The sequence below is a fragment of the Zootoca vivipara genome, chromosome 4 (genome assembly GCF_965207765.1).
Source record: "Zootoca vivipara chromosome 4, rZooViv2.hap1.1, whole genome shotgun sequence".
NCBI classification, from domain to species: Eukaryota; Metazoa; Chordata; class Lepidosauria; order Squamata; family Lacertidae; genus Zootoca; species Zootoca vivipara.
Genome location: NC_142587.1, coordinates 92497253 through 92513666, shown reverse-complemented (window position 1 = coordinate 92513666; position 16414 = coordinate 92497253). Strand labels below are relative to the sequence as shown.

The window sequence follows — 16414 nt, the reverse complement described above, 5'->3', positions numbered from 1 at the left end:
GCACAGATTTCCTGATTTCTGCTGAATGATTTTAGACTCCTTAGTTAGTCATATAGTTGTTTATTTCCTTGACATCTGGTGGGAGGGCATTCCACAGGGTGGGCACCACTACCCAGAAGGCCCTCTGCCCTGTAACCTCACTTCTCGCAGGGAGGGAACTGCCAGAAGGCCCTCGGAGCTGGACCTCACTGTTCGGGGGTGGAGACACTCCTTTAGGTATACTGGGCCAAGGCTGTTTAGGGCTTTAAAAGTCAGCACCAACACTTTGAATTGTGCTCAGAATTGTACTGGGAGCCAATGTAGGTCTTTCAGGACCGGTGTTATAAGGTCTTGGCGGCTGCTCCTAGTCACCAGTCTAGCTGTCGCATTCTGGATTAATTGTAATTTCCGGGTCACCTTCAAAGGTAGCCCCACGCAGAGCGCATTGCAGTAGTCTAAGACTCTTTCCCCTTAACCTGAAAAGCTGGGATGCGACCCAGACTGTGCCACCATGATGTGCCTTCCAGTTCACACGCAGGTCAAACCACCACACATGCTCTTTGGGAAAGCAAAAAACAGACAATGGGGTTTGTGTTCTGCAGCTTGCACACCGAGTACATGGGAGGGAAGGAGATACCTTTATACTAGTTGAGACCACTGGTCCATCCAGCTCAGACACACATTGGCAGTGGCTCTACTGGGTTTCAGGCAGCGGTTCCCTGGAGATGCCAAGGAACAAACCTGGGACCTTGTGCACGTAGAGAAGATGCACGTAGAGAAGATGCCCATTTCGTTGTTTCTTATATGAGTCATTCAGAGCTTAAAACCAGTGAGCCAGCTAGAAACACAGGTGGTTCCAGTCCACCAGAAGGAAGCACAAAAGAAAAGCCATGTCTGAGCACTTGTTGCTTTCTCCTTAGCAAAAATTTGAAGCTGGACAATTTAAGCAAGTGTGAATATGGCTGGAACACAACCTTTAAATTAAGCAGGAGAGAAGGATTCTCCAACCAGGGATGGAAGCTTTGGGTATTCCAAAGGAGAAAGGAATCCAGACTGCCATCATGCATTGGTCACAGTAGTAATGCCTCCTCACCTGTCCTGACCCTGACGTTTGTTTGCCTAGGTGTGTTGGTGTGCTCAGAGTGTAGGGTACCAGTGTCATGCATGTCTCCTGAACTGTGAAACACTCTCTCCTAAGCGTTTTTACTTACGTTCCGGGTCACTCGTTTCCAGCTCACCCAGCTCCTTGTTCTTGTAGAATGGGAATTTTCGTGAAAAGATGAAGTTCTTTTTACGCCTGTCATTGAATGACTGTGAAGGAGAAAAGGCACGGGGGCAAAAACAAGGACGTCTAATTGTTGTCACACTCATGCTGACAAAACAACTCGTTTGTAAAAGTGGAAAAACAACTGCAGTGACTCTGTTCAATTTTCTTCTTGGGTAAAGCAAAACAGTTTTTTTAAAAAACCTACCCTGAAGGTTTGGTGCTTAAAGGAAAAAAAAAAGATAAACGGAAAATTGTTTTGATTATTGATGGCTGGCTATTGGTTATTTGATTATTATTTGGTTAAGTCTGCCTTATGAAGCAAACTTTGTGCTACAAATTAACATTTGTTAAAATTGATTAACTGTTTGGGCAGTAGATTTACAAACACACACACACCCACACCCTATGTATAAGCACTGCAAATGGCAAGCACCGTTTAAAACAGGCATCCCAAACTTTGGCCCTCCAGATGTTTTGGACTACAATTCCCATCTTCCCCGACCACTGGTCCTGTTAGCTAGGGATCATGGGAGTTGTAGGCCAAAACATCTGGAGGGCCGCAGGTTGGGGATGCCTGGTTTAAAACAAGGCATCCACCTTCTCTTTCTGAAATGATCCTTGCACCTCATGACACATTACAACAATATAATTATATTAAATAATATTACTCTATAGTATTTTTCAGTGCAGTTGTTTTATTGTACTACATGGTTGTTTTTGTAGTACAGTAGTAGTAGTTGTTGTTACTAATAATAATATAAGTAAAAATCCGAAAAGAGAGTGGTTCCTTCATAATGATAGCTTTTACTCATTTTCAAATTGATGAAATTAGCAATCAATCAATCAGCTAAAAATCACATGATTAACCAACTGTGATTCCTTTAAACTGAGCGAGACTAAAATACTTATAAATACATAAAAGAAAAAATATTCTGCATGCTGTGCCCGTCCAATTTTCTCATTTAAACTGAAATAAAGGTTTGGCTTTCAATTTGGAATCCAATATGGTTAAGGACTGATAAGATAATATATTGTCCATTCCTGAAGGTTGGACAAAGCTAGAAAAAGTACAAAGTGTCTAATAAAAGGACGACTCCAAATTTGTAAGTATTTGCTTGTGTCACAAAAGTTTCATGCCACTTTTACATTCCAAGCATATTTAAAATTTAGTAACGGGAAACAAAGGGTGGGGGAAAATAACATACATGGAAACCTATGAACGGCTTCTTAGCACCACAGATATCTGGATTTGAAATAATGTGAGCCTCATGCAGAAATTAATATGCATATCATGCAGGCACAAAAGAAAGGCAGATGAAATATAAATATAAATGGTTCTGAAAGTAATCTGGTTGCAGGAGTAGGCAGACCATGCAAACATCAGTTGAATGGTGGATAGAATCTAATGGAAACAAAAATGTGTGCCTCTTTTGCTTCTAGGTTATTTTTTTCCATAGTGATCATTTCTTTCAAATTAAACATCATAAGATGAGATATCTTTGTCAGGATACTGGATATATCTATATCTATATCACCTATATCAATCTCAGCATATTGCAGACATCTTTCAACTATACAAAGACAAGTCTAAAATTTCACTTGCGGAAACAAATTGTTGAATCACTGTATGAGCATGCCATTATTTACTGAGACATTATATCACAGTCATCATATCATTTCACATTTCAATTTGTACCTATGGTTTCTGCACCCCTCAAGGACCCACAGACCAAACATGAAAAGGGATTAATCTATAAATTATCTTAATTTTAGGACAGTGCAGAAAATGCCTGGTTTATCTATACCTCTTTGAGACCAGAAGCTACCAGTGGATGGAATGCCCACTGGCCCTTCTTCAGAGAGCCTTGTGAAATGTAACCCTCAGTAATTGCTGCACCCGGATTTTTAGTCCGTGGAAGTGTTCATGAACACACTTTTGCAAAATGGCAATAAGTCTGTGGTTCTGACACTCAGACTCTAACCTAGCAACTATTGCTTCCTGTTTCTGAAACTGTAAAGATGGGTATTGTAACATGAAGCAGACTCTGAGTAGCTCTGCAAAAGCAGAATGTGGTGGTCCGCTACCTGGAGAAAAATGAACATTGGGAGAAGACAGGACCAGTGCATTTTCACCTGTACAGGTTCCTTGTGTGTGTGTGTTTTCAGCAACTTATTTTGATTTTCCTCACATTATTAATGGTCTGTCAGTGGGCATCTGCTTACATGGATAGGGCAGTTACTAGTATATGGACTGTCCAATCTTACCACAATATACACGCCATGAAAAAATGACCTTGAGACCATTACTGTACCACTAAATTCCTGATCGGCCCTTCCTCCTGACATGCACTAAATGTGTACTAAACATTCAGATATTGCTCTGGTCAAACTGTCCACAGATTGTGCAGGACATCTGGAGAGAGGTGCCTTCAACCGACCCCATGTATTTTGAGTAAGCATGGAGGAAGAACTGAAGTTACCAGCCAGCTAATATGTGAACCAGCTCCACTACCTACTACAAAAAAAACCTCCATTCTGTGTTATCAGGTCCCCGATGGTCCAATTCACACATGCACGTCCCCACTGGCCAACACAGTTGTCAAGTGGAAACTATGCAGGTCTGAACGATCTGGAGAAACGAGGCTTGCAGGTGTTATATGTTGATCACAGAACCCCATTCAGGAACGGTTTGGTTTTTGCAAAAGCTGAAGCTCTACCTTGGTGATAGGTGGAAACAACTATATAAATAGGATTGTTAAAAATAGCAGTCAAATCATTCTCTACTAGAATAACACCGCTTCATTTCTGCAAGTTCGTAACCATAGGTACTGTGAGCAGAACAGGTACATATTCAAGTCCTGATTGGGCATGATATCTGAAGAGGAAATTTAAAGTCAGGTGGAACCCAGGTAGCATACTGGCCCAGTCCTCAAGGTTCTTGCAGGTGCTGGCCCCAGGAAAGATCTGAAGGGTGCTATCTAACCATCGCAGTTAAACACGGAATCTGCTCCCACAAAGGTTTTTGAAGGCCACCAGCTTGGATGGCTTGAAAAGGGCATTTGAAAATTCATGGAGGATAAGGATATCATTGTACTACTACTGTCAGAAGAAGTATGCCTGTGGATATCAGTTACTGAGAAGCACAGCTGGGGTGAGCGCTGCGGGGCTCAAGTCCTGCTTGTGGGCTTCCCACAGGTATCTGGTTGGCATAAGAACAGAAGGAGAGCTTGCTGGATCAGACCAATGTTCCCTCTAACCCAGCATCCTGTTCTGACAGCGGCTAACCAGGTGCCTGTGGGAAACCAGCAAGCACGATTCGAGCACCAGAGCCCTCTCTCTCCCTGTGGTTTCCAGCAACTGCTGCCTCTGATTGTGGAAGCACAGCATAGCCCTCATGAGACAATTTTTTAATCATTAGAGGCTGCATGGACACTTATTAGGGATGATGTAGCAGTGGAATTCCTGCACCAGGAGAGGGCTGGACTTGATGACTTTGGGGTCCCTTGCAACTCTATGATTCCACGGTTTTGGCATAAATCAATTTGCAGTAGAAAAGACAACTTAAGTCCCTTCCCCTTATGTTCAGAAAACTCAGCATTTCCAAAACTGCCTCTTTCTTCTTTTACGCGACTGAAAATGTCGACTTCCTGAATCTAACGCTTTCGTGTTGTGACAGACATTGAAACCAAAGCAGCGGCATCATCATCATCATCATTATAATAATCACCACACAACACTTGTGTAGCACTCGCAAGGTTCAAACTGCTTCGCACATGCCTCATCTAGTTGTCATCCTGACAACAACTACGTAACAATTATGTTTCCAAAGTTCAGAGCCAAGTGCTGGTCATATATAACCAAATTATAGCACCGTACAGACACTCACAAGAGCGTTATATCAGCCTTTGCATATTTACCCAGAAGAAAGTCCCAAGGTGTTCAATAGGGCTTATTCCAGGCTTCCTCAAACTCGGCCCTCCAGATGTTTTTGGCCTACAACTCCCATGATCCTTAGCTAGCAGGACTAGTGGTCAGGGATGATGGGAATTGTAGTCTCAAAACATCTGGAGGGCCGGGTTTGAGGAAACCTGGCTTATTCCAAGCTAAGTGCAATCCTATGCTCACTTATCTGGAAAGGAGCCTCACTGAAAACAGTAAGAATTACCTGTGAGTAGACTCACAAAGGCTGGGTCATTGAAAAGACTGGGTATTACCTCCGAAAATGGGCCTTTCCAGAAGATGGTACTCATCTGCATCAATTACAATCTATCAAATGGATGCGTTTCTGCCGAAGTAACGAATGAAGTGTGCATATGCATGCAGGTGGTTACAACACGGTTTTTAAAACTTTAAAAATGGGGTTTGAAGAACAACATGTTCATTTATTCTTTTACTATTTGAATTTATCTTAAACTCTGTTTGGAACTTGAGTAGGTTTCAAAAAGAAGTTAAACAAGGCTTTGTAGCTGGGCTATGTTGGACTCTTCTGTGATCATCCTGGGAGCTGTTCACATTTTGACTTTCTGAAGGAAGACCTGCTGTGTTAAATTTCCAGCTTCTGTTTCTAGTCAATGGCTCAACCTTCTAAAAAAAATAAAATTCACTGAGCCGTCACAATAGGTCGTGCAAAAGGCATTCCTGCAGATAGTGAGACTTCTGAGTGATACAGCAAGCTATAATTTTGAAAGGAAATACCTTCTGGAAGTGGGGGTAGGTGAAGGATGGCTGACCTAATACCAGTTTGTCCTTGACAATGCAGAGATTTCCAGCAACTTACTCCAATGTTGGTTAGTTGGTCTCTAAGGTGCTACTGGAAGGAATTTTTTTATTTTGTTTCGACTATACCAGACCAACATGGCTACCTATCTGTTACTCCAATGTGTGGAAGGAAAATGATAGGAAGGGCTGCTGACAGGAAAAAAAATATCACTAAACCCAAATGATGGAAGCCATGGAGAGGGGGTGGAGGAAAACCCCAAGAGGTTTCAAATTCAGTGCCAGCGCCTCCAGCTGCTTCGCAGAAGCCACCCACACCTGACCTACGTGCTTGAGCAGATTCCTACTTCGTTTTGATTCCAGCCTCTGTGCTGCTTTAGATATTCCGTTTGGAGTCTTACACGTTCTAATATTTGACACTTCCATTATTCTCTGCTAGCTAGCAAATGCTTCTTCTCCTAATTTGAAGCAGCAACTAAATTTAGAAGGTGGGGAACATTCTCTCACACCAACACCACGTGACAAATACTCAAGGCTGTTGCAACAACCATGGCTGCAGCTTTAGGACTTGCAAGGGCTGGCGTGGGTTCAGGCAGGCTGAGGACATGTAGCAGGTTGCAAGGGGTTGTTTAAAGTGCTGTGTGTGCCTTGAAATATGGTGGGTGTGTCCCCCCCCCCAATCATTTGTAATCCTAAACACAGTGGCTAGGAAGTAATCCCAATTAGACACCAAAAGGGATGGACAGACTTGTCAATTTCAGTTTTCTTGGTTTCTCTCATTTTTCCAGTTCAGTGCGGTTCCTGATTATTATTATTTAAGCATAAAAATCTGTTCACATTTTAGTATTGATTTCTTCCAATAAAACACATTTTTGCACACAGTTTTGACTAATAGTAACATATTTTTTTGCTAGCAATTTCCCTGAATATGATACATACTTGTTATCTTCAATAATATATGCACTTCTGTGCACATTATTTGGCTGGGGAACAAGCGTTTTAAAATTTGGAGATCTGTTTCAGTTCAGATAGTGTTTCACAATGTGCAAATTTGGTACGTTCAGCTTGAATTGGGTAGACTTTCTCACCCAATCCCTAACACTGGCAAGCAGCCATCAGAAGGTGGCCGAGAAGACGCTATACGAGACTGCTTCCTATGTTCCAGTTTTTGGTTTGAGACCTGCACCACAAAATTCAGAGATGCATGAATTTCAAAGGATATATCTGTTTTGGTTGACATATTGTTTCCAGAAGTGCGCGCCAAATTTCTTCTCCTTCCTTACACACTCTATCTTTTACTGCCAACCCATGAATTGATGGGTGTCATTGGAAACAGGACAGTGTTCTAGACAGACCTTTGCTGTGGTCTGGTAAGAAAGCTGTTTTGCAAAAGTTCAGGGCTCTGAGTAGCAGCTGCAACCCACCAACTCAGGCTGATCAGTCCTGGCCTGCACTGTTCCTTTGTACAGAATGCTACTGATTTTATTTTATTTTTTTTTGCTTCATGTTGCCTGTTGTTAGAGCATCCACATCCTAGAGTTCTCATTGTACCATGGAGGCCACTTGCTGAAAACATCTGAGTGCAAAACAGGTCAGGGTTTTCAATGGAATGAAAGGAACTGGCAGACAAGAGCTTTCCTGAACAGGGAAAACAGCAGTTTTAGGTTGAAAGAACAGCGTGAAACCGGTCTTTACAAAGTGCATAGTAATTCCTGCTCTGCAGGGAAACTTGGGGACAATTGTTCTATGGCTGAGGAAAGGTTACAGCAGTTGGGGCTTTTTTTAGTTTAGAAGAAAGTTGAGTAAGAGGGGACATCATAGAACTCAGTAAGGTTATTCATGGTGTGGGGAGTGTCCCCACAAAGAGAATTTCCCCCATCTCTCTCATAATACGAGAACCCAATGGACCATCCAATGTCGATTTATGCGATTCAGGATGGACCAGAGGAGCCAGTTCTTGGCACTGTGCATCACTGAACTGTGGGATTCACTTTCGAGAGATGTGATGATGGCCAGCAGGTCGGATGGCTTCAAAAGAGGATTAGGCAGGATTCAAGAATGGGGGCTGCTACTCATGATGGCTGCATCCTGCCTGCAAGATCACAGGCATCGTGCCTCAGAACACCAGTTTCTCGGGGGAGTGGGAGAGGGCCAATGTGTTCTTCTTTGGCTTTTGGGCTTCCCAGTGGCATCTAGCTGGCTACTGTGGAAAGCTTAATGATCGATGGCCCAGGTATGGGGAAGTGTTATCAACCCAAGGGCCACATTTCCTTCTGGACAGCTTAAAGGGGAGTCACATGCTACTGGTGGGTAGAGCAACAAATGTGAATGGAAACTTTGCCCAAAGGGCTAGTTTTGATGTCCCTTCACACTGCCCTCTCTATCCTCCATCCAGGTTCAGAAAGAAAGGCCATGGGGTCTGAGGTTCCCCAACCCTGCCTTAGTACTTCATTGGCAAGGTGTTGCGTAGGGCTCTCTTCAGGTGTTTATTTTATTAAAACATTTATATTCCACACCATTCCAGTATAAAACACCACCCAGGAGGACTTTCAACAGAAAAGATCTCAAAAAACCTCCTGGGTGCTAAAATTGGCCTCTTGATGGTTCCACCACCCTCAAAAGCTTGGGTGGTGGTAAGATGAGAGAGGGCCTTCTCTGTGGTAGCCCCCCAAGTCGTTCAACTCCCTCCCCACAGAGGTTCACCTGTCAACTTCATTGTAATGCTGAAGATGCACCTTTCCCCCTTGGCTTTTGAAACTTGAGATGCCCATTTTTGTCCCAACTTATTTTTGTAATTCAAAGTTGTTTTAAACTGTTTTTTAAAACATGCTGTGTTGTAATTTTTGCAACCCACCCTGGAAACTAAAGGTGCAGGGTGGGTAATAAATCTTTTCGCTGTGCTGTTGTATTGCGAGGGGAATACTGTTTGTATGAGGTAGGTTTTTTCTTTACATTGCAATGTAGTTGAAGCAAAATTCCAAGTATGGTTGATACTTGGCCAATAAATTATTCTATTCTATTCTATTCTATTCTATTCTATTCTATTCTATTCTATTCTATTCTATTCTATTCTATTCTATTCTATTCACTACTTCAAAATGGTCCCCACTCCCAGATGCATGGTCCCCTTATCAGAACTAGGATCCAACAGTGTGTGTGTATATTTATTGATCTATTTGCTCCACACTGTAGGCCTGATTTAATGGGATCTTTGCCCTGCAATAAAAGGCATGGGGAACCTGTTCAGATATTACTGGACTACATCTCCCATCAACCCTGACCATTGGCTATGCTTGCTGGGATGATGAGAGCTGGAGTCATACAATACCTGGAGGACTGTAGGATCCCAGCGCCCCAGTTCTGATGTATTTCAGAACTGCTTCAAATTCAAATCTCTCCCCGCATTGATGCAATACAAGTCTCTTGTCATTTCCTCACGTCATTCTTCCACAGTGCTTTAGTATATTTCCCCGCTGTCTGCCACCCTACAAATGTCACGCTTCCTTCAAAATACAGCCTCCCCTGGAAGCTGAAAGGGCGCACGACATCAATCAAGCCTGGATTGCTCACTGCTGAAGGGTGTTCTTGAATGATGAACAGAACCCAGCAATTGCTAACATCACCTTTCAAGTGCTCCCTTTGACTTAAAGGGCAAAATGTTGATGGATTAATCTTTCCACTCGCCTTCAGATGATGCTAAACTCATTGCACCGCTGGTAAAGGTAAGACAAAACGAAGTGAGAATACAAGAGCAATGACTAAACCATTTTTTTTGGGGCTAGGAACTATTCCTGGATAGGGAGAGCCTTGCCACTGCAACTCATGCATTGGGAAGCTCAAGACTGGACTACTGCAATGTGTTCTACATGAGGCTGCCCTTAAGGCTGTTCAGAAGATGCAACTACTGTAAAATGCAGCTGCTAGGCTTCTCACTGGGGCATCCTATTGTTTGCTTATTACACAGCTCTTAAAGGAGTTGCAATGGCTGCCAGTAAGGCACCGGATTTAATACCAGTAAGGCACCAGTAAGGTGCCAGATTTAAGGTTTTGGTTCAGATATATGAAACTCTGAACAACTTTAAAGCCCTAAACGGCCTCGGTCCAGGATACCTGAAGGAGCGTCTCCACCCCCATCATTCTGCCCGGACACTGAGGTCCAGTACCGAGGGCCTTCTGGTGGTTCCCTTGCTTTGAGAAGCCAAGTTACAGGGAACCAGGCAGAGGGCCTTCTCAGTAGTGGCACCCACACTGTGGAACGCCCTCCCACCAGATATCAAAGAGAAAAACAACTACCAGATTTTTAGGAGACACCTGAAGGCAGCCTTGTTTAGGGAAGCTTTTAATGTTTAATAGATTATTGTATTTTAATTTTTTTGTTGGAAGCTGCCCAGAGTGGCTGGGGAAACCCAGCCAGATGGGTGGGATATAAACAATAAATCACTATTATTACTTGGGACTAGGTTACCTGAAGGAGGAAAGCACTTTCCCCCTTACTGCCCTATTCAGTCTCTATGATTTCACGACGATGCTCTTCTTGGGTGTGTTGCCACCTATGGAGGTTCATTTAGCAGCAGCTAGCATGGGGAGCCTTTTCTGTGGTGGCACCTTCTCAATGGAATCACTTCTCTTCTGAGCCAAGGGAGGCAGCAACACAAATGGGCATGTTGCCAGTCACGAAAGGTGCTCAGAATGAACACATTGGGGTTAATCAATTCACTGAATTAATGCTCCTATAATTGCAGGGTGGAACGTTGGGCAATTATAAATGCAGTTCAATTTGAATTTTAGTTCAAATATGTATATAGGGGTTTCATTGCACTTAACTCTGTGTTTGATTGTTAGCATGGCATTTCTCATTTCTAACTCTCTGTTGTTTAAGCCTAAAGATCACAATTGCTGGGATGAATAAATAAAGCAATTGTTCACATTACATTGTATACGTGTTTTTATGTTTTCTCAGTCTTAAGCATATTTTATGCATTGGCAGAGTAGCTTGTATAATTCTGACCCCCCCCCCAAAGAAAGCAATGACTTTGTGAATGAAATGCAACTTTGAAACAGCATGGAAATAGTTCCTTGGAGGGGGTGAACTTGAACCGGAAATGCTTATTAAAAACATATTTACACTCCCAGGCATTTGTGGATACTTAAATCCCGTGGGCTGGTTGTGGTGTGTGTGTGTGTATGTGTGTGTGTGTGTGTGTGTGTGTGTGTGTGTGTGTGTGTGATTAACTGCATTTTATTTGTATTGCAGTTTTAATGCTTGATTACTGCATTTTAAAAATTAGTTGTACATTGCCCTGAAACTCCATGTGAATGGCAGCATAAAAGTTTGAATAAGTGAAACAATCCTTTTAGGATCATGTACATTTTCAGAAATGGAAAAAACAAACAAACAACTTGTGCTTTTCATTCTAGTAGTTTGTTTCCCTGAGTGTGGTAGGGTGTGCAGTTGGAACTGCAGACGCCGATTGTTGCTAGGGCTGTGAAAGGAGGAAAATAATGAAATTGGCTCAGAACGAAGGTTTGTCATGCAGGTTCGGAGCACAAAGACAAGCCGAGGTGGTTAAAAAGGACAAGATGGGAGGGAAAGGAGAGCACACAAGGTTCAAAGGGCAGGTTGCTGGGAGATTGAGAACTGTGCCTGATGCCACAAAGCTGGAAAAGGTTCAGGAAAGGGCAGCCCAAAATGATCGAGGGCTTGGAGAAACTCCCCTCCGTTGGAAAGCTCACAAGCGCTGGTGGCTTGTTAGTTTAGAGAGAAGGAAAGGAAGAGGAAGCAGGATACCAGGTATATATAAAATGAAGCGGCTAGTTTTGCTCCTTCTCAAACTGCTAGGAGCCGGAGTTACCCAGTGAAGCTGAAGTTGCGCGAGATTCGGGACAGTCAAAAGGACGTGCTCCTTCACAGTTAAATTGCAGCATTTGCTACCACAACAGGTAGTGATGGCTGCTAGCTAGCACTGATCAAATTCATGGAGGACAAAGCTACTCATTGCAATGGCTACATTCTACACTGGCTACGCGGTCAGAGGTATTGTGCCTCTGAATACCACTTGCTGGTAACTGCAGGGGGGGGGGATGAGTGCTGTTTTTCTCAGGTCCAGCTTTTGTGCTTCTCACAGGCATCTGGTTAGCCCCAAGATGCTGGATTAGATGGGCTTTTAATGGCTCCTTTTAAGTCCTTATGAGCAAAATATGCTAGACAGCATCAATTTCCAATGAAGTCACTTCCACTTTTAAAATAATTTTTATTTCCACACCTGTACAAGGGTCATATTATCCTGGAGACACTACCTATTTGTTTGGATATTGAAACATTGCACACCAATAATTAGGAAAGTGGAAATGGAAATGATCAGACAAGTGTGATGCTATTAAATATGCCGAATTAAAAGGCTTAATAGGTAGCTTCAAAGTGATAATTTCAGGTTTCCTTTCCTGCTTGATGAAATTACACCTGCTATTTATACCACGGGCTCTCGGCTTTCTTGTTCCTTCCTTACAAAAAATCAAAAAATCATCTAGGGGCCAGAATATCTAATTGGATTGATATTATTATCTGTGCTTTCAAGTCACCCGGGAGCGGGCTAATCTTTTTTCACAGCATCCAGCATTTAAACATTTCTTGAACGTTTTGAACATACTTAAATTGGGAAGGGTGGGAAGAGTGTGCATAAGAAAGAGAACATCTTTTTAAAAAAGTGGTGAAGAGGATAAGGTATCTGACAAAAGGAATGAACAATGACATTTTCTGAAGACAAAACTACAGATCCCTCCCTCCCTCCCTCTTTTTGCATTTCATTAGGTGGCCTCAACAAGTGGGACCTGTAACAAAGTGTTGCGGTGTGTAAGACTCTTGTTCAGGATTACAGCCAGCCATGCAATTTCCCAGAATCCTCTATTCTTCCCCACCTGCTCAGTTTCCCCCATTTTTATGCCTAGTTGAGCATGCTCTTTCCATCCAGCTGTTGGGGGAGTTGGTGTGCTTTCAGAATCCTGCCTGATCAGGAACTCCCATGAGGAAAAGGCAAGGAACGCTGCCAAGCAGGGGCATATAACTGCTCTGGGGTGCCAAAGGTACTCCTCCAGGCCTCTCTGAACTCTTCTGAACTCCTTCCCCAGACCTGCTTAGAGTCAGAAAGTTTGTGACCTCATGCAGCTTCAGATCATATCCTGGTCCAAAGCAACACATCTCTCTCCTTCCTCCTTGCATGTCACTGCTCTTGCATGTCATGTTCTCCGTCTCTGGGAGCTAAGCCTTATGAGGAACGTTCAAGGGAGTTGGGTAGGTTTAGCCTTGGAGAAGACTGAGAAGTGATAAGAAAGCCATCTTCATATTGGAATATAATATATATGATAAGAATAATATTGGAGAAAACTGGGTATTGAAACTTACTTAACCTAAATCATATATCCCAGTTTTACAGCGGCCCTTTAAAGTACGCTTCATGCAGAGTATACGCAGTCAGAAGTTGACCTGGCTAAGAAAACACCACCAATAGCGTAGGGAATTAATCTCCCTTATATGAAACCCCTTACTAGCTGCACACTTGTAAAAGTATGCAGATGAAAATACAAACGGTTGGGGTTCTTTCACTGAAAAACAAACTGACTCTAAAGAGACTTTAAACTAAAGATAAATGCTTTCTCCCACATTCCCACAAACTCCACATAACTCCCATTAAACTACTCAAGAATTAACAGCATTCTAGCATTATAACTAAGCAATCATACTAAGATTCAACTAAGGAATCTCTTAAACTAAGAACAACTGAGAGAGTGATCTACTTAGAGATGAATCAAACTGAAAGAATCTAACTAAGAGATTTAACTAAGAGATACAGAAGGCTTTCTGGCAGAGCCTTATATACAAGAAGCAGAGCCCACGCCTGTGGGCAATCAACAGAAATCACCTGCACCTGTTTCTCTTAAACAGACAGTATTTACATTAGACCGGCTCTAAAGTAACTTGACTTATTCAAAAAATCCAACACTTCAAATATCTGAAGGGCTGTCCCATGGAGGAATTTTGTTTATGCCGCTCCAGAGAGTAGGACCCAAACCAATGGATTCAAATTCTGGCTAAACATTATGAAGAACTTTCTGATCATAAGAGCTCTTTGAAAGTGGAACAGGCTCCCTCAGAAGGTGGTGGGCTCTCCTTCAATAGAGGTTTTTTTAAGCAGAGGGAGGGTCGGGTGGTCACCTGTCAGGGATTCTTCAGCTGTGTTCCTGCACTGCTGCAGGTTGGTCTAGATGCCCCTTGGGGTTGCATCCAACTCTGCAATTTTATAATTCAATGATTTTAACACGTTACATTTCACACGTAGCCTACAGGTGCTCTTTTTGCAATATGCAAACAGTTTGAATCGCCGATGAAGAGGCAATACGGGATTTGCAAAGGGTAAAGGCGGCTCGGTTCCCCTGTGATGCTGTTTCCGAAATGTCACGACCAGTGATGAAATTAGCAGCGATAAGATTGATATTCCTCTAGTAGCGAGGTGTAAGAAGAAGGATGCAGGAAATTAAAGGGTAATTAAATTCTCACCAGACTCTGGTTTGCGTGAGGCATCATTAGCAATCGGAACGATTTATTCCCTCTGGCTTTGACTATATACCAGAAACGGGCATTTAAGATGTCATTTGGCTGAAGATTAGGTACCTGTTAAAGCCCAGAAAAAGGCCCGCGGGATCGGAATGATCATTTAGAGTATGGAATTTTGATGTTTAATGTCCTCTGTGCTATTTATCCCTTAACTGGGTTGGTTCCGTTATATAGGTTAAAGCAAGGATGCCCAACTTTTACATTCCAAGGGACCAGCCCACCCTCCAGACACCAATGCAAGGGATCAAGATGGAAGCTGCCATATGAATGGGCATCACCATGTCAGGTCAACTTCTCCAACAGTGGGAGCCACCCAGCCATCGAAGGAACACTTAGCCACACATGCTGTTCAGGGAGGCTTTTAATGTTTAAAAGATTACTGTGTTTTATTTTTCTGTTGGAAGCCGCCCAGAGTGGCTGGGGAATCCCAGCCAGATGGGCGGGGTATAAATAAATTATTATTATTATTATTATTATTATTATTATTATTATTATGCAACAGGTCAGGGGTGGCTGACCTGTGGCCCTCCTGATGTTGCTGGACTCCCGTTCCCATCATCCCTGGCCACTGGCCACACTGGCTGGGGCTAAAGGCAGCTGTAGTCCAGCAACATTTGAAAGGCTACAGTCTCCCCATCCCTGCACTAGTATATACTTACTTCATGAAAGAACACACACAGGAGAGTCATTATTGACATACAGAAAGATGGAGAGTTGGAAAGAGAGGGAGGGAGGGAGGGAAAGAGAGAGAGAGAAGGCCGTCTCCTGGATACACTGGCGGAGGAAGAGGAGTGTGTATGGGGGGAGCGCACCGCCCCCAGCAGCGCGATCCCGGTGGGATGCCAGCGCGGCTGCCCTCCCCTCCTGCGGTGGGCACCACGCCCCAGCAGATGGCATGCCACGCCCCCAGGACACATGCCATGCCCCTGCGGGCAGTCTGCCACACCCCTGGGACGTGTACCAGCCCCACCCCCGCCTGCTTTCTGCCCCCTGGTGCCGGAGCATGAAGCTCTGCCACTGCCTGGACAGACCCTCCAGGCCTCTATCTGGCCCTTGAAACTCTGCTGGGCCACACTCCCTCTTTAGCCAATATGCCTTACTGCACACTCTCCTCACAGGTAACATTGACCTTCATTGCTCCACTCTGGAGCAATGGCCCAAGACAAATACAAATAAATGTCACACCCACTATGTAGCTTCCTTAATAACACTATAGGTAAACGAAGAGTGTTGTTAGGCACTGAAGTCCATGAAAACACTATTTCCTAAGATACAAATGCCAATCCTTCTTCTCTGCAGAATTGAAAATCTGGTTTTCTAGGTCAGTGCTGGCCCTTTGACCAGGTTAGAATCTATAGGGAGAAGTGGATTTTATCATGCAAAGGGCATAAACCTCTTCAGAAATAATTTGCTGTGAGTGCCCACTATTACATTATTTGGTGATATATAACATTTGGATGCATGAGGCCACTTTGTACAATGTCAGCCACAACAGTAATGGTATAACAACGCCCCCCATTTTATTTCCTATTTTATTTCTTTCAGTCTTGCATTATGTTTGAATAATCATTTTGTAAACTTTAAAATACCACAGCAAGACAGTGCTATATTCAATCCCTGGCCGACACAAACTGTTACTGGAAGGGGAGGGCAAGTTTGGATTCTGATTGTGTAATGCAGTTGTCTACATGGTTATTTTTCCCAAACCACATCCACCTGTCTACCACCTGAAGTCACTGGGTTCAGATAAGAAGTTCAAAGAGCAGTGTGAAATGCCACTCTTTAAACCTCTGAAAACCAGAGGTTTAAAGAGCAGTGTGGGACTCTTTGCAAAAGGGCTTTCA

General features: G+C 43.2%; 1 protein-coding gene across 10 annotated transcripts in view; it reads right to left on the bottom strand.

Annotated features, from left to right (window-relative positions):
* The window catches only part of DLG2 (discs large MAGUK scaffold protein 2), an 835907-nt gene that overhangs the window by 26179 nt on the left and 793314 nt on the right, over positions 1-16414 (bottom strand). For 7 of the 10 annotated variants that reach the window (XM_088668833.1, XM_088668834.1, XM_088668835.1 and 4 more), the window contains one exon: positions 1191-1290. The exons of the other annotated variants lie outside the window; for them this stretch is intronic. In XM_088668833.1, coding sequence (XP_088524959.1) covers positions 1191-1290 — 100 coding nt within the window. The remainder of the gene's footprint in view (positions 1-1190; positions 1291-16414) is intronic. 10 annotated transcript variants of the gene reach the window in all.